The sequence below is a fragment of the Primulina eburnea genome, chromosome 8 (assembly GCF_022965805.1).
Source record: "Primulina eburnea isolate SZY01 chromosome 8, ASM2296580v1, whole genome shotgun sequence".
Taxonomy (NCBI): domain Eukaryota; kingdom Viridiplantae; phylum Streptophyta; class Magnoliopsida; order Lamiales; family Gesneriaceae; genus Primulina; species Primulina eburnea.
The window spans coordinates 38,258,280-38,285,239 of NC_133108.1; the positions used below are offsets into that span (position 1 = coordinate 38,258,280).

Sequence of the window (26,960 nt, forward strand, 5' to 3'; positions counted from 1 at the left end):
CTTATCTTTCTCTAATAGGAAACCTTTCATTGTCTGTCTTTTTTGAGTAGATTTGCGAACAAGGTGGCTCGTAGTTGCGCAATTTATGATTATCACCCTTGTATTGTATTGGAGGTAGGTTCTTACTCATCTTGGTTGATGAATGTAGCTTTGAATGATCTTTTATAATGAAGTTTGATTTGATACTCAATAGACCATGAAACCAAAAACCTAGTTACTTTAGTTTTCTCAAACATAATAATATAGTATAATATATATGTGATGCTATAATATTTATTATTTATATTACGTCTCGCTGGCTAGTTTTCATTATATATAAATGAAATTTATGGACAAAAATAATTTGGACATGTAGGTAAAAAGTAGCTAATTAGGCCGTTTGGCATCTCACAGAAATCAAGTTAGAACAATTTGATACTTTAAATACTTGTTTCAAGCCAACAGGAAGAGGCAATTGACAATAATCCATGCACAGAAGGTGAAACTTTGAGCAAGATTGACAGGCCAATATCTGATCTGCGGGCTCGCTTTGCTTTTTGGTGGCTTCTTATAAACATTTGCCCCTCCTTGAGCCCCTTTCGTTGCATGAACAACTTCAACTCCTAACCCTCGTGCATTCTCATCGATTCCCACACTTAGTTTCCTCACATGAAAAGTGGCATCTGCCCAAAATACCAAAACAAATTTCGGGTTATTTATAAAAGCATGACGAAGTACCATTCTTTATAAATATTAGTATGTATGTTTACCTCTTTCGACGGACTCGTTATTTAGATCGAAAGCTATGGCAGCTAATATTCGTGTAAGCATGGTGAAGATCATGAACCATGAAATTAACTTGGTTCTCATAGTGAGTGTGGTTTTGTTGGATAAGCTCTAGGGTGAGTTATTTTTATAGAACCTCGGACGGGTTACATATTAAGGGAGAAATCGAATTTTTTTAAAAAATTTATGTATGGATGATTATGATGGATGCTTTATAAAAGTTATATACAACCAAGAGATTATCAAATCCAAAATGTGGAATCTCAGCTTTTATCATTTGAGTGTAAAGAAGCATAGTGCAAAATAAAGCAGGAAGCTAAAGCTGTTTAAATGATCAATAAGAGGAAAAAAGGATTTGCATGGGAATCTTACAACTTTATGATAAATAAAAAAAAATCAGAGCACCTTCTTTTTATTTGTATAAATTAATTAATAATATCTATAGGATTTGACGAATATAATTAATTGTTCTAAGTTATTTTATTATCAATCATTTAAATTTTTATGTTTTTTAGATTAATGTTGGTTCGTGTCGACACTTTTATTCAATACGAATTTTAAAGAAAGGGAAAATCATTTTGTATGGTGATTAATAATTATTAATGCTGAGGGATAATTACATATGATGAATATGCAAAATTTTGATTTACAAAATTATGATCAGCTTGTATAATGTACGCATTATACTAAAATGTATAATGTACGCATTATGATCAGCTTGTTTTACTAAAATGTCCTTACGACGCTTCAGTATAGCATATGTACGCACGAGAAAAAAAAATCTTTGGAGTTGGTGCATATTTTCCTTTAGCTATGTGTAGAAATAGAGATCAAAAGAAACTAAATTTAGCTTGTTTGTATTTTCTTTTGTTATTTGTAGGAATCTTGCCAAGAAGTCCAAGCTATAATCAATTTCTTGCAACCCTGGAAACTTCTCATTTTAAAGTAGTAATTCTTTTTTGATAGATTGAAACATCACATGATTGTACTTCTTTATTGTGTTTTAGTAGATTTTATCGATTGCTTGTTTTTGTTTTTGTAATGTCCGAGATTTTGATTCTATTAATATGAGATTATTGATTATGAAATGATGTAATTATAGCCGGGCCATTTCGAGACCAGACTGGGCAATGCATAGGAATTATGCAATTTTTGTACAGTGCTGTTGGCGTCCGAGCGGAAGAAAAGGGCCGCCCGAGCGCCCATGTTCAACAAAAATAATTTAAGGGCCGAGAGTTTGGCGCTCGGGCGGAAGTGTTTGACCGCCCAAGCGCCAATGTTAAATGCAAATGCCGAAAGTGAGACGCGCAGTTTGAAAAGTAAGCCACTTGGCTTGGGCATGCACGATATATATATATATATATATATATATATATATATATATATATATATATATAGACACACACACACACACACAATTCAGTCCTTCAGAAAAGGAAATCGAGGCCAGGAGAGAGATTTTCAATTCTTGATTTTAGAATTCGAATTGTGCAAAATCCGCCCGTCTGATTTTGATCCGACTTCAGTACTGTGTTCCTATCGACACAGTCTACAATTGGACGTAAGTTTTGTTACGTTTAGACATGTTTTGAAATTATAGTATTGTCAGAATAGAATATGATTCATATATGGTGTTCTTGACGTGTTAGACATCATAAAATCAAAGTCAGAGCGAGGAATAGATTGATTGTGAAATTGTTATGATTTTTCAGACTATATTGATTCAAATTGGACAGATTTGAGTTATTAATTGATTCAAATTGTATTGGATATGGGTTATAGATTGTAATTGATATATGTTGATGTGGTATTGACGGGGATATTGAGATTGTTCCGTGATGCCGTTGATTTTGAGTTAGATTCAGATTGATCAGACTTGGTATTGATTTGAGCAGTATATTGATATTGTCATTGTCAGATAGAGTATTGATAGACTTCGACTTCCAGACTTGAACGTCGTCAGAACTGCAACGAAAGAAAGGTATAAGTCAATGTGGTACCGGGAGAACGACTCGAGTAGGATATACTTGAGTTTCCCTAAATTACATACTTATTGTTATTATTTGTATTGATTTGAATTGATATGCTTGTTCTATTAATTTATAGAAGCATGTATTAGATGAGTATTAGACTAGTGATATTGTGACATAAGTGCCGATAGTGATGGAATCGTCACTGGCACATTGTACATTGTCACAAGATAGTGAATTAGCGATAGTGCAACAGTCTGTGACGGATAGTTCAAGACACCAGATGTTTGGTTATATCGATGGAATATAATTGGAGTTTCTTCTATTACTGAATTCGATATAGGAATGACAACGTTTGGAAACCAGGATCCCTAGACTATGATTGAGTCTAGTCTGAGACGTGGAGGCACGAGTCTGATTAGTGATTTTATATTAATTATGTTTCTGATTTTGATACATGTTACTGATATTTCTTACATGCTTTTACATTATTATATGTTTGCATGTTTCGTTGATTTATACTGGGATGTATTTGTCACCGGAGATATCCGGCTGTTGTCGTGTTTGTATGTGTACATGAAAACAGATGGGATAGGTTCGGGGTCAAGGAGATGAAGAGAGATCGTGATTAGAGTGGAGACTACGGACTTTGATTAGATATAGGGTTTGAAACACTTGATATGTAGTTATTAAACCTTAGTTTGAATGATTGTATATATTACAAGACTTGTACTTTTAATACTGACATGTATATTAGAATGTATTCCATTACGTTCCGCATTTAATACTGTATTTTTGATAGAAAAAAAAAATTAGACCGTGTTTATTATAATTTACTAAATTGTCCCGATGATGATTAAGTTATTGATTAGCGTCCGGGTCCCCACAATTTTTATGTGTTTTCCTAAACTTTGTTAAAGACAACTTTGTTAACTCATGTTGAATCTAGATGACCCACTTTTAAATGAATTGGATTTGAATGATCCAAACATGCTAAAAATTGATCACTTCTTCACATTTGCATAAGATTGGTCCAGCTAACTTCGGTATTTTCCCAAGGTTAGTTAATGATTTCGGTATAGACGGTATTTACTGATACTGTAGCAAAAAATCGGTATGCCGAATGTGTTGGTAAGGATGACATGAAATATATATCATACCGAAATTTCGTTATACTTTCGGCACGATATTGGTATTTGTTTTCTCTGTACCAAAATTTCCGGTATAGTACACGGTCTCTTTGAAAAACCAGTATACCCTATGAAAAAACCGATTTACCATACCGAACTAGCCCTACATCTAGCATTTGGTTATTCCTAGAAAAACTTGTACCACCTCCTTTGCCATGAAAATTCTAAACTTGATTATGTAAATTGGGTTATATATTAATTAGTTTTTTTTCTTCCAATTGATCAAAACTAGTGTTAGTGCGATAATTTTTTTTTTTTTTCGTTTAGTCTGATTCGCACCGAAGTTTTCAATTTCAACCATATTTGTAAATAAATATGTACGTACGAATCATTATGACTCATAGTGACTATTGAAGGTTTTTAGCTCACGACAAAGAAAAAAATGGCAAAAGATTTCAAATACTTTTTCACAAAGCATCTGAAAGAAGTCAAAAGGATGACACTAAGGGGAGGAATTTTGTCGAAGCACAACCATAAAAAACATTATAAAGTATAAATCCACGAACCTCTCTCGAGTTGTAGTAAATCCTTTAGAAGAAGAAAAAATCACTAAAAAATCCAACTAGAGTTTATTAAATTAAGAGAAGACTGCAATATTCATTCGGTATGTTTTTCCTTTTACAAGGTTGGTGTTATCTATGTTTTCAAAAATTGGAGTTTAGTTATATCAGAAGTGCTATTATGATACTGTATACGTTAGTGTCATGTCATCTTCATGTCAGTGCAATGTAGACGTCAGAGGTTCATGCAACGTCACGTCGACAAAATGACCAAAATTGCAAAAGAATAAGAGAAAATAGTTTATTTGGTTCATTAACTTGTTCAATTTGTGTTTGATCCATTAAGTTTTCAAATTTTTTGTTTTGATATACTATTTTTTTATTTTTAATTTTTAGCTATTTTGATTCAATTGCTGACGTGACACCGAAAAATACTGACATGATACTGAAAAATGCTGATATGACATCAAAAAATGACAATGTAGCATTGAATATGCCGACTTTTCAGATGTCACGTCATCAATTTCACCAAAACAGTCAAAATTTAAAAGTTAATGTACCAAAACCAAATTTTGAAATTTATAGACAAAAAACCAAAATTGAATAATTTAATGGCCTAATGAACACAACTCGAGACGACCAATCCCTAGTTAATAGGATCCTTTCTCAAGTAACATTAGAAAGTGTGGGATCTTATGATACAAACATGGGTGGACCCCAAATCGATTTTAGGGAGGAGAATCACATCTAACAAGAACCTGATAAAGGAGTAATCAAATATTACTCCATTAAACACCATATGGGAAAATTGTTTTAGAATCAATACATCCTTATGGAATTAAACTTAACTTGGTGTACTGGTTTTAGAAACAGAAAAGATCTCATATATGACTGGATATCTGCTATGGGGATCGCAACAAGAACTTTTGATCTCAAGCACAAATGGGTCAACTATTTCAACAGTCAAGATACAGAAGAGAAAAATATATATACTCAATTTTTGTAAGTCTTGAATTATACGACATATGTATAGTAGATTAATATATTATGTTATTAAATAAATACATATAGAATTTAGGAGTTCCGGAAAATATATCAATGCAGCTTTTTTTTTTGCCAAAATGTCGAGTCCTTAGAGAAATGTTAATAAGAGAATACATTCCTTGTAGTCTAGATACTTTGGCCAGAAGAGCCTATTTTCTTAAAGAAAAATTGACAGAATGATATCATCTAACATCATTACAAAAGAGTAGCAAAAGATTAATGGTTACTAACAAACATATTCATTTATGTTGTAAAGAAAATGATCTTCCAACGATCATTGAAAGTAAACCACAAAGACATAAAAGAAAGAAATCCAGATCTCATCCTTATTCCAGAAGTGGAATAAACGAAAGAATTTTTTGGAAACCAAGAACTGCAAGTTCTAGATAGAAGGCCAGATCTTACAAATCTGGATAAAGATGTGGACCATCAAGAAGCATGATCTCGTCCCAAGCCTCAAATTCATCTTGAAGTACCAGATGGACACTAGCCAGAAAAACTTTCAGAAGAGCTCATACCAGAGCTAATGAAAGTTTCAAAAACTACAATTGCTGGACATCTGGAGCAAAAGAAAACATCTCAACCAAATGCCCATAAAACGAGAAAAAAATGCAAAAGACGCTTCAAGCCAACTCCGAATATTTTATAAGCAGTTTATTAGAAAGACTTAGTTCAAGTATATTAGTTTGAGGATATTATTTCAGACAGCAGTATATATACGAACAAAAAGTCTTGAGGAAAAAAGATCTTATGAAGATACATAATCAAAGTCTGATTGAAGAAGACTTATTTTGGCACGAAACACGTGAAAATGTATCTAGTTTCTTCAGCCAGACAACTATATCTCATAATATGGTCTAAAAGATCATAAAAAAAATGCTAGCCTACAGAGATATTAAGGACTCTCTGTGGGACATGTAGAAAAATTTTTAGGTAATCCTGGCCTAAGAAACATAAATCATTACTTAACCTATAAGATTTCTAGAAGGAAAATGACAATCACAATGTAACTTATAGGAAACCGGATGAAGATGCAGCTATTTTTTTTTTAAGAGTTAAAAGAGGAATTATAGAAGCTCAAGCCAAAATTAGCGTGAACCATGTCTTGGATTCATATTAGAGCAGTACAGATCATAATAAAATCTAATTTCAAATAAAGAATAGATTCACCCAAATATATTTGAATATGCAATAAACTAACGAGTAATTTTCAAGATTTAATATTTGAACTATCTCGAGAATATATGTGCAGGAAAACTTGTAGGAGTCATGTAACGAACCGTACTCTTATTACTTAAAATTTGCGGAAAAATTAAAAATTTTCTTTTAAACTAAAAGGAATGCGGAAATGAAATCAAATACGGTCGTCACTACATCCTTCATCAATAAAAATGTTTGAAATCGACATCACCAATAAAATTTGCTAAAAAGAAACACTTGCTCCAAAAGTCTTGAAATTAAACATAACATCAGAGTATTTTGACTTGCATAAAAATCGTAAAATAACATGGGCGGTCCTCGGGTTTAGCCTGCCGCTCAGTCCAAGCCTGCCCCTTGGTCGCCACCTCCTGTCTCCTCATCAACATACTCACCTGCATCGATCAAGTCTAGTGAGTCTAAAGACTCAACACATATAAACTGGAATAACGAGTACTACATAATAAAATCACATGCAACTTTAAAATAGGACATACATAACTTGAAACTTGAACTTGCGTATTAAAACTTGAACATACGTACATACATACTTCGACGTGCCATAACTTAAACTTTTCATACACATGCTGCATACTTGAACATACTTGAACATACATAACTTCATCATTTTGCGTAGAGGATGTTTCAAAGCAAGTGACCCATACATAATAAACGCCTGATCAGACAAACCACAGTACTGGGCTGACAGGGACGTATCCACTGCCACATACATGAGATCCCCGTTCATAATTTAACGGGCTGGTTGGTCCCCGTTCATAATTTAACGCTTTCCAACCACGATCTAACCCGTTCATAATTTAACGGGGTGGAGAGGTCCTCGGCCACGTTCACCGACTTCCAAACCCATTCATAATTTGGTCACAAGACATTTAGCATACCTCAAAACTTAAAAATATTTTCTTGCACGTCATACATACTTACTTGGCGTTGAGGGATTCGTTGGACTTTGACTGGGGCCGTCGTTGCTGCACATACTAACATGAAACGGCATACTTAACTGGCATAACTTAGACGTAGAAATCATACTTACTCCTAAGCTCAATCAATACTTAGGACGTTCTAAGTTTTCCCATGACTCGACCTTGAAAACATCATATTAAACCTTAACATACAACCTCAAACCGAATCCTAAGTGATGAAAGAATGTATCCCAAAAATAGGAGGACACGGACCCCGTGCCTAGGTCCGGGCTTGGGTCCATGTAGACACTGCATGGTGTGTGTGTCGAAAAGTAAAGGCACGGACCCCGTCTATAGGTCCGGGTCAGGGTCCGTGTAGATACTGTGAAGGGAACACTCGGAAAGGAGAGGGGCACAGACCCCGTGCATGGGTCCGTGTGGAGGGTCCGTGTACTCTCGGGAACTTGGCACTGCTGAGGGAACAAAGGCACGGACCCTGTGTGGGGGTCCGGGTGAGGGTCCGTGTACTCGCGGGACAAGAAAACTCACGAGAATTTTGTACATGTTTTGTTTAGCGCTCTCGACTCTATTGTACGGACCATGAGTGGACACCTCGAGACCCATCCTAGCTTGCCATAACCTTAAAACACATTCGCATAGACTCCCAAAGCAACAATGTTCACCTTACGACGCATATCATTAAAAAAACGTGGCAATTGACACCGAAACGTTTCCTACGGCTTTAATGAGGTCGAGTGCCTATCGACACTAAACAACCTATCAAATAACAACCCAACATCATACTAAGCATACCTAGACGCAGCAACGATCACCCGTCGATCCCACGAAAAACGTCATAACTCACTCAATTTTCATCCAAAAATCTCGAATTTTATATCAAATCGAAGGCATCGAAAAGTTCTACAATTTTCTAGTTGAAAGTTTCTCAAAATCCCGACGGAAAAATCACAGTTTTCAACAGAACAGTAAGTTACGAGTTTTCAGATCTAAAAAGTATTTCAAAACGCATTCAAACCATTTTCCGCTCAAACGACGAATGTCACACATGAATGTTTACGCATAAAAATAACCCAACACATAATATGACAAGATCGATACAGAAAGAACAGAATATACGTGCCTTTTGATATTTAAAAATACCGTAACGACGATACCGAAACGGAGATGGCGCTAGGATTGATCCGGGACGATGGTGGCTCGATTATCTTGCAATAAAAGCTCCGAAAACTAGTTGGAAAATAAAGGGGAATGGGTGGCTGCTGTGGTGCCAAGAACCCTAAAGTTTTCTTATCAAAATATTCAATTGAAATGTGTATGTGTGTGTTGTGTGAGTTTAACGTGTGTAAGTGTGTGTTAGTGGTGTGTGTGCGTGTGTTAGGGTAAAATTTAGGTAATTTAATTGTTTAATTGTCCTATTAAAATGCTAAATAAAAGGCTAATCAAGTTGCTCCTTAACAATGCTAGTTAAAATGTTATAAAGATGCTAATCCACTATTAACTTTAAATAAACTCTCTTAATTTAAAATTAATGCACAAATAACAACTTTAAAAGTCTTAAAATTCTAAACTTCATAAATAAATAATTTAGGCTTTAAAATACTAAAACTAAATAAATTATTCAAAATACCCCTTCCTAACTTAAAATAAAAATACCGCATTATAAAATCGCCTAAATCGTCGCCGGTCTCATTTCCTCGATCCTGCCTCGAATAATCGCCTGAGACATAAAACTCAAGGAAAACGTTTTAACGTGAATCAACTAAACATATTATAATTTAAAATAATGCAAATTCATAAATCATGAATTAAAACCCAATTTAATGAAATAAACATGCATTAAAACCATTTAGAAAAATACATAAGGAATTTAATAACTTGCACACACGTGGTTCATGTGGACCTCAAATTTTCGGGACGTCACAAGTCATTTATCCAAGAATTTCTTACAACCTAACAGATCGAGACTTCAGCCGAACCTTGACGTTACATAAAAATTTAAAGGAATAAAGGTTGATAATATAAGGCACTAAACCATTTTCTGTTACCTATCATATTTCATATGCTATGTCTAATACTCATCATTAATTTTTTTATTAGAAATGATTTTATTGAAATCTTATAAATTTTTGAGAAAGTTGTTAAGACAATTTATCCAGAAATAATCGAGTTTCTTTTAATACAGGAAACAAATATCCACATCCAAGACAAATAGATTTTACAAACAAATCAAAGTCTTAGGCTGAAATAAAAAGATCATCTTTCCAAAGAGATAGAATCACAAGTTACGGGTGGGGAACAATACATGTCTAGGGAACTCAAACGTATCAAAAATATTTTCAATAATAGGAAAACTTAAATGTCCAAAAGGATGGAGAGAAATTGAAATAGTATTTGATATTACAAGCCAGATGAAGCAATTCCCTAGCAATATCATATATTATTTTGAACAACCTATAATAAGAACTTACTAAAAGATAATAAACATCGGTGACTTCAAATTTCATATTAAAGGAATGATAGGAAAAGAACCTGACCAACTGGTTCTTTGATTAGAGGTTTTAGAAGAACATAAAACTTGGAAACAACTTCAGAATGAAATGAAATTCGTAGTGGAAACAGGGTGTGGAGAATCCAATGACCAGAAGCTCATTCTCAATACACATTCTATTGGTGATGTCAGAAAAACAATAAAGCATAATAAATTGTTGCTTATATTGATTCAGGAGCTAAAATTTGCACAACAAAAAGATGAGTTTTTTGAAAAAAAATTGGAAGCTGGATGAGATTTCTCAAAACGTATCTTAATATTATGAAAAAAGACTAAGAAGTAGGAATCATAATAGGAAGTGCATGAAAAAAACCTTGATATAAGGTAAAAGCACCACGAATTTATTTTCATGATATATGAGCAAGAATTTTGTTAAGAAAAAATTTCTTAAAAATGTTCAAAAGCTACGCACAAGAAAATCAGACAATGAGCTTAGTGTTCACAATACCATGTGATCACAAAATTATGGTCCAACGACTAATAGAATCATTTTACAGAAAAATGTCGATCCAATTTTGCAGTAAGTGTGGTGATGAAGGAAAACTTCCACCTGAAAATAAAAGATTCCAGAAGATTTGGAGAAACAATGCTCAAAATAATAACATAACAATGCCTCCAACCAGAGGAGAGAAATTTCTAAGATAGATTTACAACAAAAATATGTAGAGATTGAACCCATGGTATCCCTAGAATATGTCAAGAAAAAGCTTAAATAAAGCTACAATGAGAATCCATTGGCATGAAGGGAAAGAAACCAAGTCAAAGCTAATTAAAGTAAAGGAAGGAAAATAAGATGAGTTCGTCAGATGTAAGCTTATCTCGATGAACATCGTTGATCAAAAGGATATGCAAATTATTATTAATCAATTCTGTGTGTTAGGATCAAGCGCTTACTATATAGCTGTTAGCCAATGTGCAACTTTATTTTCTTATACTTGTGGCAGGGCATAATGCACCTAATTGGGTACAATGAGTCGGTCTACTAGGCCCATGTGTCCGGAGAGGTGCGTGTCTATTTGCTGGTGCTATCTCATATCTCTTAGAGATCAGTCTTACCATTTCCCTACCGTCGGCCCTGTCCCCAGTAGAGAGACTATTATATGTTAAGATCTGGTGTCACTCTTTTGCGGCCCACTTAGCCAATCAGATCAAGCGGCGCAACGTCAGTTGCTTGACGCATGAGAACTTCCAAGGAGGTCACCCATCTCAGTACTACTCTCACTTATTGAGGTTACTTTTTTATCTGTTAGTGATGTTTCATATTCCTTAGAGATCAGTCTTACCCTTTCTCTATCATTGGCTATGTCCCCAGCAGAGACAGTATTACCCATTAAGATTTGGTGTCACTCTTTTACGGCCCACTTAGCCAACCAGATCAAGCGGCATAACATCACCAGCTTGACGCATGAGAACTTCCCAAGATGTCACTCATCCCAGTACTACTTTCACTCATGCACGTTTTACCCAACACATGGATATCATCATATAACAACCCAGGTTTTCTAGTAAGAAATCATGGTGAGATAAAAACAAACAAACCCAAGTTAGTATAATTAATTATCAAGAAATTAATAAAATTTTGGAATTTGATAGGTTTATACATAGCAGAAATCATTTAATTAGTTGTATACGCAACACTAAAATGTCATCTAAGTTTGTTTACAAGTCCAAATTCTAACATATACGAATGGAGGAAAAATATAAGAAATTTACATCTTTCTCCACATCACAAGATCATTATATTTGGATGGTTTTATCAATGAGGTTGGCTAATACACTACAGATATGTCAAAAGAAATGGAAATTTTATTCAAACATTATCTTGCTTTCATGTTTATGTATATTTTTTATATTTTAATTGTATTTAAAAATATGAATGAATATATTAAACATTTAAAATTATTTTTAAAATTTGTAAACATGAAGGCTCGGTCTTATCTGAAAACAAAACAGTCATAACTAAAACAAATATTGAATTTCTTGGAGCAGAAATCGATGAGTCACAAATAATTCTACAAGAACACAATGTAGAAGAAGTGATTGTCTCTTTTTAAGAAAAACTCAAATGTTCCTAAAATGGTTATTCCTTAAGAAGAAGATGATATGATATTATAAACTTATGACAGTGATCATTGGTAGGAAGATGTTAATTTTTAGGAGTTATTAATTTTGCTGGAATTTTAATTAAAAATCTAGCAAAATAAAGGAGATCTTTATTCTATTACTAAATAAAGATGTGATATTTATATGAACAGAAGAACATACTAGATGTCTTAGCCAATTTTAAAAAAAAAATTAAATAAACCTTTTAAAACTGGTTATTCTTTAAGACAAAGATGATATGATATTATACACTTATGACAGTGATCATTGGTAGGCAACATTGCTTACAAACCTCACAACAGAATGAAAACAACTATGCATATAATGTATCAGACTATTCTCCAATTCAGAGGTCATACGATGACAAATCAACAAAAAATAATTCTATGCAGTAAAAAGATATTTTTTTAAAATAGTCATTATTCCTACTTGATAAGAAATTCGCATTGAAATATGATAATAAGATGCAATTTCTATGTTAAAATTATATTTTTAATATTATTGTTATTAAATCTCATGAGAATATTCTTGTATGTTGGGTGCAATAATTGTCCCTGCTTGGTAGATCGATCAAACCATGGTGTTTGAGCTATTGTGTGGTTTAAAAAATTTGAGTTGCACCATTACCACTAGCTATAGCTTTTGGTAAAGCGGTAAGCACTTGGTCCTACAATTGGTATCAGAGCCAAGGTCACGGGTTTGATTCCCATTGATTGCAAGGAGTACAATTATTGGGAGGGAGATTGTTGGGTACAATAATTGTCCCTGCTTGGTAGATCGATCGAACAATGGTGCTTGAGCTGCTGTGCGGTTTAAAAGATTTGAGTTGCACCATTACCACTAGCTATAGCTTTTGGTAAAGCAGTAAGTACTCGGTCCTCATTGTATATTTTATAACAATAGATGGGCAATGCTGATATTGATGACATCATAAAAATGCAGAAGCGTTTGAAATAACAGCTTGAAATGCTTCAGAACGAGTTTAACAAGTTTGTTTTAAATGCAGAAGTTGCGGGTAAACTACAACAATTTGATAAAGCACAGTCTCCGATCGAATCACATGAATTTTACAGACTTACTCTTAATTGTGGTATGTATTGCAAAAGCATATCCTCCTGGATATCGATAAACCATTTGCTTCTAAGAAGAAGATTTCTACAGTACATCTGTATGTCTCTATACCTATAGTAAATGATTCGAGTACTTCTAGCACAAGTGCTAAGTCGGGATCATCTTCGGATGAGTCGGGCCGAAAAAATGGCTATGAATTCTTATCCCGAGTCATCAATTAAACTCATCATCTCGGGGCTTGAAGAGGAAGATATTAGCATTAAACCTCAAACTGACAAAGAAACATCTAAGGTTGATACTAACGAGTCTATAATTTCTCTGTTTCATGAGTATCAGCAGAATTGAGAGTAATTAAAAACAAGAGCATAAATTAATATTTTTACGAGTCAGGTTGATATAATAGGTAATATCGCATGATCTAGATGGAACCTAATGCCCATCCTGAGGTTGTCAAGCTATGATATGATTTTGAGGCTTCTGACTTGGTCTATACCATATCATCGAGTTTCCCGAAAATATCTCTATTGTCAAAATGGATCCAGGAAGCTGTAAATGAAACACGGACAAATAATTATCATTTTCACAAATGAGATATTATGGAACTACACTTATTCAATACATCACCTGAACCAGCTAGGAAAAGCTCATACGAGACTTTCCATGTTACCAAGCTTAGGAGACCAGACATCAATGCTAGGATATTTGTCAAGGATCCTTTGGATAGGCCCTGAAAGGAGAAGGAATGATGGAATTCCAACAGATGTCTATTATTGAATTGCTCATTCAACGAGCATTCTCAATATTATGCCTTGAAGAAGACTCGAACCTCCACACTCTTTAGCACGAGATTTTTATTCTCGTATGTCTACCATTTCACCACCAAGGAATCTTGAAAGTCCATCATATTCCATGAATATGATATCTATCTAGTGTGATGTATGGAATATATGATGAAGTGCACCTTGTTGCCGCACTCAATGAAGATTATGTATTCACCAGGACAGCATGAAGATCATCGGTGTGTCTCATAGAGATGGACATAGTCAAGTTTTTTTTCAAACTATCGAAATTCAGTTAACAGACCTTTCATGTTGAACACAATGACTTGAAAACTAAATGGTTTTTAGAAAAAGCATTCGAAAAGAAAAATAATCTTTCGTGGATCAAGAAGCTGTTGGGGAGTAAAGAGACTAGCCGAAAATTCTCTTGGAATGCATGAACCAGAAGGAGCTAGAATCCGAGAAGATTTTTTGGTTAAGATCTGGCCGAAAATATCTTGTAAAGACAAGTTCAAGTTGTGAAGGACCACACAAGGCACGTTTTTCTCGGATACCACAAAAAATTAAAAAATTTCTGACAAATTTAAAGAAAGCGTGTAATTCAACCACTACTAATAAAGACATGACCACTACTGAGTCACCTAAGATATAGCTGACATCAATAATTCCATACAACAACTGACATCAATAATGAAAGCCAATTCACATGTTTCAAGTTCGAATTCAAGTCTGTCAAGGTTTTTATAAATACAGAGATATAAAGAAGTCAAAAGCATCGATCATTATCTTCAGTTTTCTTCAAAATAAATATTGTAAGAATGCATATATTTTTATTGTCACAAAATAATATTTACGTGCTTAAACTCTTTTCATAACTCCTACATCGACAAACAAATTTGTATTTCATCAAGAATTAGGTTATATTAAATCTTATACATTGGCATGGTAACATTGTTTACTTTTTGCTCTTGATTTATATCCATACATACATATGTATTATTGATTTTGAGCATATCATGACTAAATCATAAGAGAGGTATTACACATACAATATATAATATTTATGTATTAATTATTAGTTATATGGTATATCCCGGTTGAAAGAAAAACGTCCAAATCAATTACTAATCATGGAGAATGAGGGAGATTTAGTGTAAATATTTAGTTTGAAAATTATTCTTAAATCGGTAATGTACATTATGTAAATGAAGAAAAAAATTGCATAACACGAAAAATGAAGTATATATCGAACACTGCATTTATATAAAAATATCGTCATATTAAATTATATATAACATTTTATTTGTTATGCTGACGCATCGCGTGTGTATAATTTACATAAAATTTGATTAATATTTTTAGTATCAATGAATTTTTTATTTTGATTTAACAACAAAACAAAAGGAAAAAGAGAATTTAGTTGTACTAATCCGGTTAAACCTCTATTTTTTAAAAAATATTTTACTTATGAGTAGGTATCATGTGAGACCGTCTCACGGATCATAAACTGTGAGACGAGTCTCCTACCCATATTCACAATAAAAAGTAATACTCTTAGCATAAAAAGTAGTGTCTTTTCATGGGTGACCCAAATAAGAGATCCGTCTCACAAATACGACCCGTGAGACCGTCTCACACAAGTTTTTGCTTTTACTTATATATAAATTTTATTATAGCCCTATATCATTTAAAAATCCTAAAATACCTCTATTCTACCATTTTCTTTATCTTAATTTGAGTTTGGTTTGACGTGTGAATTTTATTTATCATAAATATGGTTAATTTACTATATTTATTAAAGTTATAAATATTTTTCATGAAATTTTTCACAATTTGATTTTATTTTGATAATATTTATTTGTATTAGTAATAAATAGTACATTAATAAATTATGAAAGTTTAATATTTGGTGACTTTAATGTGATAGAAGTAAATTCATTAAATGATGATGATGAGAGCTATCATTATTATTCTTGTTATTGTGTTCATCATTATATTTATTTTTTAAAAAAATATTATTATTTTTATTATTTATTTTATATTAAAAAAATTTAAAAGGAAGAAAAAGAGAGTTTGACTCTATCCCATTTTTTTTTATTATTTTGAACATGAATACACGACTTTATCCCATATTGTAAAAAAGGGAATTTTTTTACCATTTTTTTTTAAAAAAAAGCCAACTTATTTTATTTGACTACTAATTTTAGTGGAAGATTCAACATTCTATTTTTAGATTTTTTAATATATATTTATAAACTTTCATATTTTAATCATGAATTTTTTCATTTGTTTTTTTTTCATGTTTATGTAGAAAAGTAGACATGTCATATGAAGCCTTTCTAATTTCCCTAGGTTCAGATCACTAAGATACTGTTTGGTATGCTGGATAAAAGTGGGATGAGAACAAATTTTTAATAATCCCATGTTTTTCTCAATTTTGTGGTAACTAACTATCATCTCATGGCCCGTGATACTATTACATATGACTACATATGGGTTAGATGAAAAATCACTCCAAGCTCAAGGGATGTGAGGTGGATTAACGTTATATCTCTGCAATTTGACAAATATACCCTTCTCCTCAACAAAAGAAAACACTACTCCACGTGAGAGGCATTTGAAGCTACGGCCACTGGGTGAACATAGGAGAATGAGGTATCGGTTCAGAATTTAATTGTTCTTTTTTCTTGATATTTTTTCGCGATTTCTTTCCCTACAACTTTGTTGATGCTAACAGCTAGAACATTTTATTGGTTTCTAATAAGCATCAAACTTAATATCCTTTATTTTTTATGTTTTACATGTATATGTTTCTTTTATACTTGCAAATAACACCTCAAAAATATATTTTTGTCATTGTAAAAAAAATATTTTTGTTTTTTTATATATAAATTTTTATCCTTCATTTTTTTATTTTAGTGTGTTTCAGCTCATGCAAAAGACATCTAAAAAATTAGGAAAAGCTAAAAACGAACCAGTAGTTTTGTGAAAATCATGCATGTTTTAATCTGACAATTGGCATATAGATGGATTTTTATTTATTTAATATAATAATACTTAAAAATAAATCGGTAATTTATTTTTAGAGGAAAAATTACCCAACACATTGATGATTTCAATTAGATCAAAATTTTTTGCTCATTTTTCAAAAAAAAAATTTCATTCATAGGAACTGATATTTTTTATAAGCTTGTAATTTTGTGCAACTGACAATGGTATTTAAGAGATTATGTAATAATAAACACAATAATCCTACAAAATTAAAAACATACCAAACAACATATTATTCATCATTATATATTACTCATTCATATCTCATCATGTTTTTATAACACTTCTATTCATCCTTCATACATCTCATCCATCATACCAAACGGTATCTAAGTGTCTGCACCAAAATAGGACACAAAGCAAAAGAAGGGAGCAACGTCTATTGAGGATTAAATCAAGTATTAAGGACATACTCAAACCGAGATCTCAGTGTTCAATTGGCATGCAATTTCTGAAAGAATTGTTGGTCAGCTCCGTCGTAAAAGCCAGAATTTATGGAACTATTGCCACCAAGTATATGTCTACTGACCTTGGAGACCAATCCTCGACTTGGAATAAAGCCCGTTCTCGCTGACACCGAAAGATTTCGTGTATGTTCTCTTCTCCCTGCAAGCTACAAGATTGCGGTCCTAGCTCATATATTACATCAGGAGAGCAATAATGCTTGGCTGTTTGGTATATCGAATGTTGGAAAAAATATTGTTCAATATGTTAACTAAAAAAATTCATATGAGATTGTTTAACTGGTATCATTTTAGAAAAATATCTGATTTGATCCGATTCAAGGAAAAATACTATAAATTAATTCAATCTTGTATATATAATAAATATCATAAAAATAAATATGCGGGTTTTTTTCAAAAAAAAAAAACTCGATAGTTTAAACTTTTAGCGGTCCGACACGTTTTAGGAGAGTTTTTTTTGACATACTAAATAAAAAAAAAAAGTGTTTTAAAACAGTCCGACACAGAGTTTTGCCTTATGGAGCCAAGCAACCCCTCTATCATCAGTACCGTCACCGGTCGTACCATCACGCCTTTTCAATGTGCGAACGAATATTGTATATGTAAAACAAAATTGAGCTCCTAAACCCTAATTCGGAAAATTCCCCGTATTTCACATACTCGTCGACAGGATTGCTGAAGAACAATGGACCCCAAATATAGCGGCAACAATCAACAAGAGACGCCCCGCATTCCTCATGCCATCTCACCCAGTTACTATTTTTCAACAGAGCAAGCTCATGGATGTCCGTACACTCCCTCATTTCCTCTTATATTCGATTTATCTATTGGGTGTTATTTTTCTTCGTTTTTTTTATGTACCCATTTAGAATACATGTACGGTGTATGAGTTTCTTTGCACGTTATGTCCTTCCAGAGGATGATTGAGTTGTTTGAAATTTGATTTGTGGGGATGCATTTTTTAGTTTGATATATTGTAAGTACTTTGTTTGTTGAGGCTTTTTTACAGCTGGAGGAACAATTCTCTATGTTTCATGTAAATTAGCTTGTTTTGGAATTTGTCATGTAACTTTCGAATGTTTGGCTTTCATTCAGTATCATGGATTTTTTTTTTTGTTTTGTGTTTTTTCTGTCAGCCGCTATATAAACTTTCGAATATTGTTTATTTGACGTTTTTATTTAGATTTATTTTAATACGTGTATTACATGTTAATTCTCATTACAGAAGCTACCTAGCTATGTAGGTGAACATAAACGTCATAAGTCATGTAGGAGAATATTGATGCCAAATGAGCAATATTTATAGATTGTGTAGTTCGGGGGCAAAAATAAACCTAAAACAAAAATAAAATCAAGATAACAGAGGTAAACAAAACATTGACAAGTTATAGGACTAAAACCCGAAACAAGCCAACTTACAAGAATAAAATTGCAGTTTTCTCGTTTTTGATACTAACATTGAATTGATCATCTGTTGGACCCACATATCTTTATTTTGAATTCAGATATCAATTGAAGATGTTATATTAAAATAAAAGATAAATGTTACTCCAGGTATAAAATAGACCCGTACTTTGTCTTTTCACGGATTAGGACCCTCTGCTGTGGCTGAAAACGCACTTTTTACACGAGATGATCAGTTGATCATTTGATAGACCTCACATAATGTTAGATAAATTTGAAATTTTACACGAGATGATCAGTTGATCATCTGATGGACCTCACAAATTTGAAAAATTATCAGACGAAAGTTGGTGATGTGTTTTCAGCCACAGCAGAGGATCTAAATCCGTCTTTTCACTTGGTAACTTTACCGTGAAAAACTGTTTTATTGGAAGTACTGGTTTTGTTATGGGATGTCACATTAACTTTTTGTATTTTATTAGTAGTTTTGTAGTTTCCCTATTTTGATAAAAATAAAAATTGATATTAATACATGATGCATGAAATTCCACTTCCGATGGGTTAGTTTTGACTATTTCATGTTGTTTCAGCTGGGCGTATGGACCCAGAATTTTGGCGGCTTCAACATGGATACAACCGAAACAACTATCCCCATAATCTCCATCAACATCACCCTCAGGACATGCAAGAGGTAATTCGAAGGGAAATTGAAAAGGAAAGGATTAGGGAGGAAATAATCATGTCAGAGATTGTGAGAAGACGTGTTCTGGAAGCGGAGGTGAGGAGGGAGTTGATGATGGAGAGGGAAATGGCTATGCGGAGAGGCAGCGATGGGATTCCATATGGTTCATCACCAGTAATGAGGTTGGAATCTCCAATGCGGTCTTCACTTTTGGGGACAAGAGCAGAAGGATGGTCTGCAGAGGAAAGACTTGGCATGTCACTTGATGATAAGGAAAAGCAGATAGAGAGGCTTGAAAATGGAGGATTGGATGCTTCGCCCTTTCAGAGGACTGCTGACCTGAGGATTTCAGAGGTTAAGCCTGCATCAGAGGGTAACAACGAAAAAGAAAGAATTCTTTTGCTGGTTAGTAAATCCATCTGTCTTTTGTGTGCGAGTGTCTAGGAGCTAAATTTTGTGACGACCCTGATAATGTGAACCGGCAGTCGGTTTTAAGTATGTAAAGGGTCATTTTAGGTATTCACATGTTGGTATTTGAATTTTCTGGCGCATTTTGTTCACAGAATGTTAATCGAAGCTTTTTTCCTTGATAAAGTTGGATCGCTGGATCAAGTAGTAGCAAATATTGGGGAAGAATATCAAGCAGACATCTTCGAACCATCTGGTTTACTACAGTAATAAGGACAGTCAAAGTGATAATCCATAGGTGTTTTAGGTGCATCGAGGAATGCAAATAACATGAATGTGGTTTGCATTCCTCGAGATTATTGGAAGAAGGTTACGTGTGAGAAACTTACACACTATATGATGACCCTCTTGGCTATTTGGTACTTGTAAGTAGATGCATGCCGAATGGTATTTGTAATTTTTGTGGTGATTTACGGGCAAATCATTTTTAAAATTTGCCAAAACGTATGGCAAATAAGAACTAGGATATGGCATTTACTGTTGTTTCAGCAGGCTCATTTCTTATATTGTGAATGTAAATGAATGGGGTGATTGAAGTAGTAATTGTCTCTATTTTACCTAAGTTCTTTCAACTAGTCTAGTGTATGAAAGTTAGACACAACATATATATCATTGTCAACAATCAGGATATGAATGCAACACATGATGCCATCTGAGTTTTGTATGGAACAAACCACGAACCATCATTGAAGTTGCCTAAAATGAGATGTGGGAGAAAGAATGTATGGGGTGCAGTCTTTGATCAAAACTGAGTGACCCGGGAAGTATTAATTATAGGAGCGCTTCTACCTAACATTGCAGTGTCCGTGTTCTATTAACGAATTTGCTCATTAAAAGTATAGACTTTTCTTTTTTCTTTTATTTTTTGCATTGTTGGTTTCTGTTTCTTCCTCAACTATACGTTTGGTCCTGCTCAGGTATTTGTTTATATGATTATAAACCAATACCTACTTTTTTTGGTTTCTTTGCTTGAATTTTTGTTCTTCTCCCCTTCCTGAATTGATGATAACAACATAGTGAATGGCCCCCTTCATTTTCTTTTCTTCTTTTCCTGGTCATAATTATTTGTGCCGCTTAGATGTGGGAAAGGTGAAAAAATTAAGTGATTCATTAGAAAGATTATCCCATTTCTTATTCTTCCCCACATTCACCTTTCCTACAATGACTATGATAACATTATGGGTTTTGTTTGGATCTTGTAGACGAGGCCAGATGAAAATGTATCTGGCTCTAAAAGGAAGGCCGTAACACCACCTGAAGAGCTTCGTGCTGATATTATTGCAAATAAGAAATATAAAGAGAAGTGGAGTTGTGCCCTTTGCCAAGTTAGTGCCACCAGTGAAAAGGCTCTGGAAGGTCATGTGCTTGGAAAGAAACACAAGTCAAAAGAGGCTGCATTGAAAGCTCATAGGGGTGGGAAAAACTATAGCATCGGACTTTATCCCAGTGAAGCTACCAAGTCAAATCCTGTTGTTGGGTCCATTGATCCAGGGGAAGAGGAAGGGGTGAAACATAAAGCTCAATCTTTGTTATCTGAGAAGGCGGGGGAGGCATCGTCGAAGAAAGATGATTTGCCATTGTTAGAAAACTCGAAATCAGAACATTTGAAGAGAACTCAATCAGAAGTGATTCGAAAAGTTAAAAACGATGAGGATGATCCAAAGAAGAAGGGTTATAAGTTTTGGTGCGAGATATGTCAGGTAGGGACTTTATCTGGCAAAGTCATGAACTGCCATAAAAAGGGAAAGAAACATATCAGCAGATTGAGAAGTTGTGTACGAAATGGTGGAGCTGGCTCAGTCAACCAAAAGAAGAGTGCTACAATTTCTGATTGTGCTATTTGTGTGGAAGAACCTTCTGAAAATGGAAAAAACGTAAATTCAGAAAAGTTCAACCAGGCGTTGGATCAAGCTAGTTCAGAGGATCACGTGCTGTTAGATGAAATCAATATTCACAGAGAACAAGAAGGAGAAACCTTGAATTCTGACGATATTATTAAGGCTTTGGATGAAAAGAGGTCCAAAGGTCACCCATTTTTGGATGCAGTTGAGCAGGAAGATCACAAGCAAGTAGGCATAATCAAAGAAGAAACCGGAGATATAAATATCGCCAAGCCAGAAGGTGGCTCAAAAAATGATGAAGATGAGCCCGGAGACCAAGAACAAACTATTTGTTTGATGAGATCAATCGCAAAGCCTCAAGTCTAAGAATATGAATGTTCTAGTGTTTGAAACGTTTATCTGCAGTGACTTTCCTGTTGCTTTCTCATCTTATTCTCTCAAAATGGTTAATGGCTTTTTACATTTTGGCGTGTTTGATGAAACCTCTAGACATCCTTGTGAGTTTAATGTCCTCAAATTCGAGCAATTAAGATTATTTGTAAATGTCCATTTTTATTTTTATTTTTGAATTATGTTTTTCATTTGCTTGTTGGCGTTTATTGGATGCTATGGTTTATTCAACAGTTTGAGATTATAATTCTTAATTCAAATTTAGCATTAAAATAAGTATGCGACAGATCAAAAAAGAAGAGACAAATCCCAGAAATCACAGCTAAAAGTTTCTCCTCCTTGCAACAGATGATCTTCCTCTCCCAGGTCCTAGCCTCCAACTTACTTGCAAAAGTCCCTTCAGTGATGAATTTGGGTTGCTATCTTCATATTATTTTTCTTTAAAAAACCTTTGAAATCTTGATTTTCCATAATTTTCCTGATTTTCAACACTCTCGTTATGGGTCCGTCTAGCCGTGGGTTGGGCGATATCAATCCTTTAGATTTTCTTCAACCCACGGCCAGAGGCACTCACATATAGGGATGAATGGGGCGGAGCGGGGGCGGGTTTGCCATCCCCGTCCCCGAATTCCATCCCCACCCTTCATGCCCGTCCAGATCCCCGTTTTTTCGGGTTCAGAGGATCTCCAAACCGAAACTTCGGGGATCAACTTCCCATCCCCGTTCTCATACTCGTTTCAAAAATATTAATATGGCAAGACGACGACGGATTCAGAGATTTTGTCAAACCAAAACTTATTATTATCTATTATTATTAGTGATAATATTAACATTAATATTAATATCAATATTAATAATAATAACATTATTAATATTTTAAAAATAATATTATTATTATATTATTGATACTACTAATACTATTATTTTATTATTGATATTATTTTCGCAGCGGGTTTGGGGATGAGGATAATAATCTCATACCCGTCCCGAATCCGAATCTTAAACCGAAAAAATCGAGATTTCTCATCCTCATTTCAGGTGTTTCCCACGGAGAAAGTTACCATCCCTACTCACATATGGGTTCTCTTGTGCTTTCCACTGCAACCCACTAATCACCCAAACCCTCCTGTTAAGACGAAGAATAGGACTACGTGCACAAAGTTTCTCCTATTGACTACACATAATTTATTATTAAAAATCAAATGAATTTATATGATTATTATTTATACTTTTGGTCAAAAAAATATCCATTAATATACACATCTTCGTGTTACTAAATTTTCTCAAGGGCATCTTGCATTGAATAATACTTTATCTTGACGTATGACACTGTATACGACATCACCACATCGATGTGTAGACCAAAAAACACTAAGAAATTTACTTATTTAAACCCAAGTTAGAAATGTATTTTCAAAAATGATCTTTATTGGATTTTATTAGGGATGTCAATGAGTTCGGATTTTACCTAGACCCGCAATGAACCCGTGTATATCGGGTGGGTTTGGGCATACTAAATAGGTTATGGGGTGGGTATCGGGTCCAATTTTTCAGACCCGTCCTGATATGGGGTGGGTCATGGGTACTATAATACCCGCCCCATATATGTGGATATAAATATTTTAGGGTTTTAGTTTTATTAATTTTCATTTTTTTAGTAGCTCACCTCAACCATAACGATCTTGACTATTCTTATGTCAACTGTTGCATTTAAATATGCTTTTAGCAATAGTGGAAGAATAGTTGGTCATCATCTTAGTAGACTTAAATATTGACTACTCGCTGATTTTATATTGATCTATTTAAATTATGTTATGACTTATTTTTGGGGATGTCAAGAATTTTTTGGAGAGCCAGTAACTCTTTTTTTTTTTATGTAATTCTTTATGTCGTGAAAATATTTTGTTTGTTACTGTTAAGTGTGGTCGAAGACATAAATTAATTTTCCACAATGTTGTATTTAGAGGCTTATCTGTTTCATAATTCAGTCATATGAGAAGAAATATTATTTTTTATTTTAAAAAATTTGGGTCTCACGGGTCTCATGGGTCTACCCGACCTCGTTTCGTATTCGAGGTGGGGTGGGTCCGAAATATATTTAACCAGGGTGGGGCAGATAATGAGTCAAAGTTTTTTTCATGGGGAGGGTCTTGGGTTTAGCCAAACCCACCGCATACCCGCCCCATTGACATCTCTGGATTTTATACAATTTTAAGATCTTAAAATACCCTTTTCTGATTGTGCTTTTATCGCACTCCACCACTTTGATGTTAAAATAATGATTCCGGATATATTAATTTTCTATTTCTTTTATTTTTAAGTAATAACATTAATAAATCAATAATTCATAAGAAATAATTAATTAGACTATTATTATTAGAAATTAATTAACATTAAGAATATTCGTGATCAAAATAATATGATAATAGAAACATATCGATTTATAATAAAAACTAAATATTAATAAAACTAAGTATAATAATAATAATAACAAAAGAAATTATCGAAACCAGGGTGGAACAAATTTCTAATAAAACAAAACAACCGACTAAACTTAATCATATATGGTTTTTTTAAAATATATATATATATATATATATATATATATATATATATATATATATTGGTTTATTTTTTAAATTTTGATTATTTTTTATATTAAATCGAATAAACTGATTTTTTTAATAAAATTTTCCGACATGATTCTGGCCATCTGGTGAAAATTTCGTATTTTTCAAATATGTTGATGATTTAATATGGATTTTTTAAACTTAGAACCATGTCTGTTGGGATACAAGTCGATACAAAACTGATTTCAAAATATAGAAGTACTACCCACATGATAGAATCAAGGACTTAAATTTAGCCACACATACACAGGGTCCACTAATTTTTTTAAAATCACATATGTGTGTGAATCTTGTTCATCCAAATCATGTTGAAGCAGTATCCCTTTAAGTAGCATCGACTTAACCCTTTATCTAAGACATAATTTAATATTGTCATTATTAAATTGTTTTAGGAATATTCGAACAACTGATTACTGTCATTCTCCTCGATTATAGCTCAATTGGCTCTTGACTTAAAATCTTTAATAAATGTTTTATCAACTACTGCTATATTCATATTTATTGAATCATTTTGTGCATTTGATAATGTATTAGTCATATTGTACTATATATTTGATTCAGCTATTTACTGAATGAATAAAAGAATGAATGATTGGAACTTTGGACACATGACAATCATTGTATCGGGTTGTTAATCCGCTATACAACTCAACTTCAGTTCGGAAAAGCAAGTCCAATGAGCAACGGTGTGTCCAATCATTGTATCGAGTTGTTAATCCACTAGGCAACGCAACTTTAGTAGTCCAATTAACAACGGGTTTAAAACTCAGGTGTATAGTTCATCCGAAGAACACGACTCCAGTTCATAAATATGAGTTCACTTTAGCTTGTAAATGATCGATTGTACAAATTATTTATTGAATACGTGGGGAAAAGTGCTTCATCGAATAGTCCACGATATTCAATTAGAATTCTATCATTATATTATATTTGACATGATATTTCATAACGATACGTTATCGTTGTTACATGTCACGATTTATATCATATCGAATTAATGCACTGATATGTTAACGTTTAACTTATTATAAATATATAAGATCATATTATTATCTCAACATGTGCTCAACGACTTAACATATATTTCTTTTTCATTTATTATTAATTTCATATTTGGAAATTAAATAGTCATTGTCCAAGGAAACAAGGTGCTCTACCTTTCGTGAGTGATGGGAAAGTCGTGTAATTGCTTTTGGATTGTATTTTTGGAAAAGTAAAGCAATATAAACACTTTCTTTTCGTTACAAGTTAAATGATTATTTTAAGTGTGTCTCATGTGACCGTCTCACGGATACTAATATGTGAGACGGGTCAACCCTACACATATTCACAATATAAACTAATACTCTTAGCATAAAAAAATTATATTTTTTATGGATTACCCAAATAAGATATTTGTCTCACAAATTCGACCCGTGAAACCGTCTCACACAAATTTTTGCCTTATTTTGATGTAAATTGTGTTATATATTGTCTGATATATTTTCGAACAGTCAAGAAGATCTTATGAAAATGCTCTCCGTTCCTGGTTCTCCTGTAGCTGGAACCACAAGAATCCTTAGTTAGAATGGGATTCCAACTCAACACTTTTGAGTGAGATTTTGAGAAGAGTTGCTCTTTGGAGAGCACAGTACGATAAAAGTTGTAAGTTGTGTTCGGGGGGAGTTATTGTCTATCGTTGGCCTCTATGATAGAATCAATCGGGGGCATGAGAGACATATATCCGTTGTGGTATCGGATAAGAGAAATTTTTAACTAAAAAATAATAATAATAAGAAAAAGTAAAAAAGAAAATTTTTAGAGAGGGGAAACGTATCATATGTAATACATTAACAAAAGAAGATAGTAAAGTAAATTGGTTTAAAGGAGAAAATGAAATTAAATATAATTAAAGACTACTTTAATGGAACTCACGCGTTTCA

The 26,960-nt window shown here is 33.4% G+C and overlaps 1 protein-coding gene and 1 long non-coding RNA gene across 2 annotated transcripts; one reads left to right on the forward strand and one right to left on the reverse strand.

The window, feature by feature from the left end:
• Window positions 1-342: 342 nt before the first annotated feature.
• Window positions 343-1,017, reverse strand: LOC140837944 (uncharacterized). Its single transcript, XR_012119508.1, has 2 exons — window positions 750-1,017; window positions 343-662 (listed from the first exon to the last, which is right to left on the reverse strand). It is a non-coding gene; the product is annotated as an uncharacterized lncRNA (long non-coding RNA).
• A 17,090-nt stretch (window positions 1,018-18,107) lies between these two features.
• LOC140839584 (uncharacterized) lies at window positions 18,108-22,601 on the forward strand. Its single transcript, XM_073206409.1, has 3 exons — window positions 18,108-18,408; window positions 19,618-20,114; window positions 21,380-22,601. Exons 1-3 carry the CDS (start codon window positions 18,309-18,311, stop codon window positions 22,382-22,384), a joined length of 1,602 nt encoding a protein of 533 aa, XP_073062510.1. The 5' UTR covers window positions 18,108-18,308; the 3' UTR covers window positions 22,385-22,601.
• Window positions 22,602-26,960: the final 4,359 nt, after the last annotated feature.

Coding starts and splice junctions, on each gene's coding strand:
- LOC140839584 (XM_073206409.1), top strand. CDS start 18,309: ATGGACCCCAAATATAGCGGCAACAATCAACAAGAGACGCCCCGCATT. Junction 18,409..19,617: donor AACAGAGCAAGCTCATGGAT/GTCCGTACACTC, acceptor ATGTTGTTTCAG/CTGGGCGTATGGACCCAGAA. Junction 20,115..21,379: donor AAGAAAGAATTCTTTTGCTG/GTTAGTAAATCC, acceptor TGGATCTTGTAG/ACGAGGCCAGATGAAAATGT.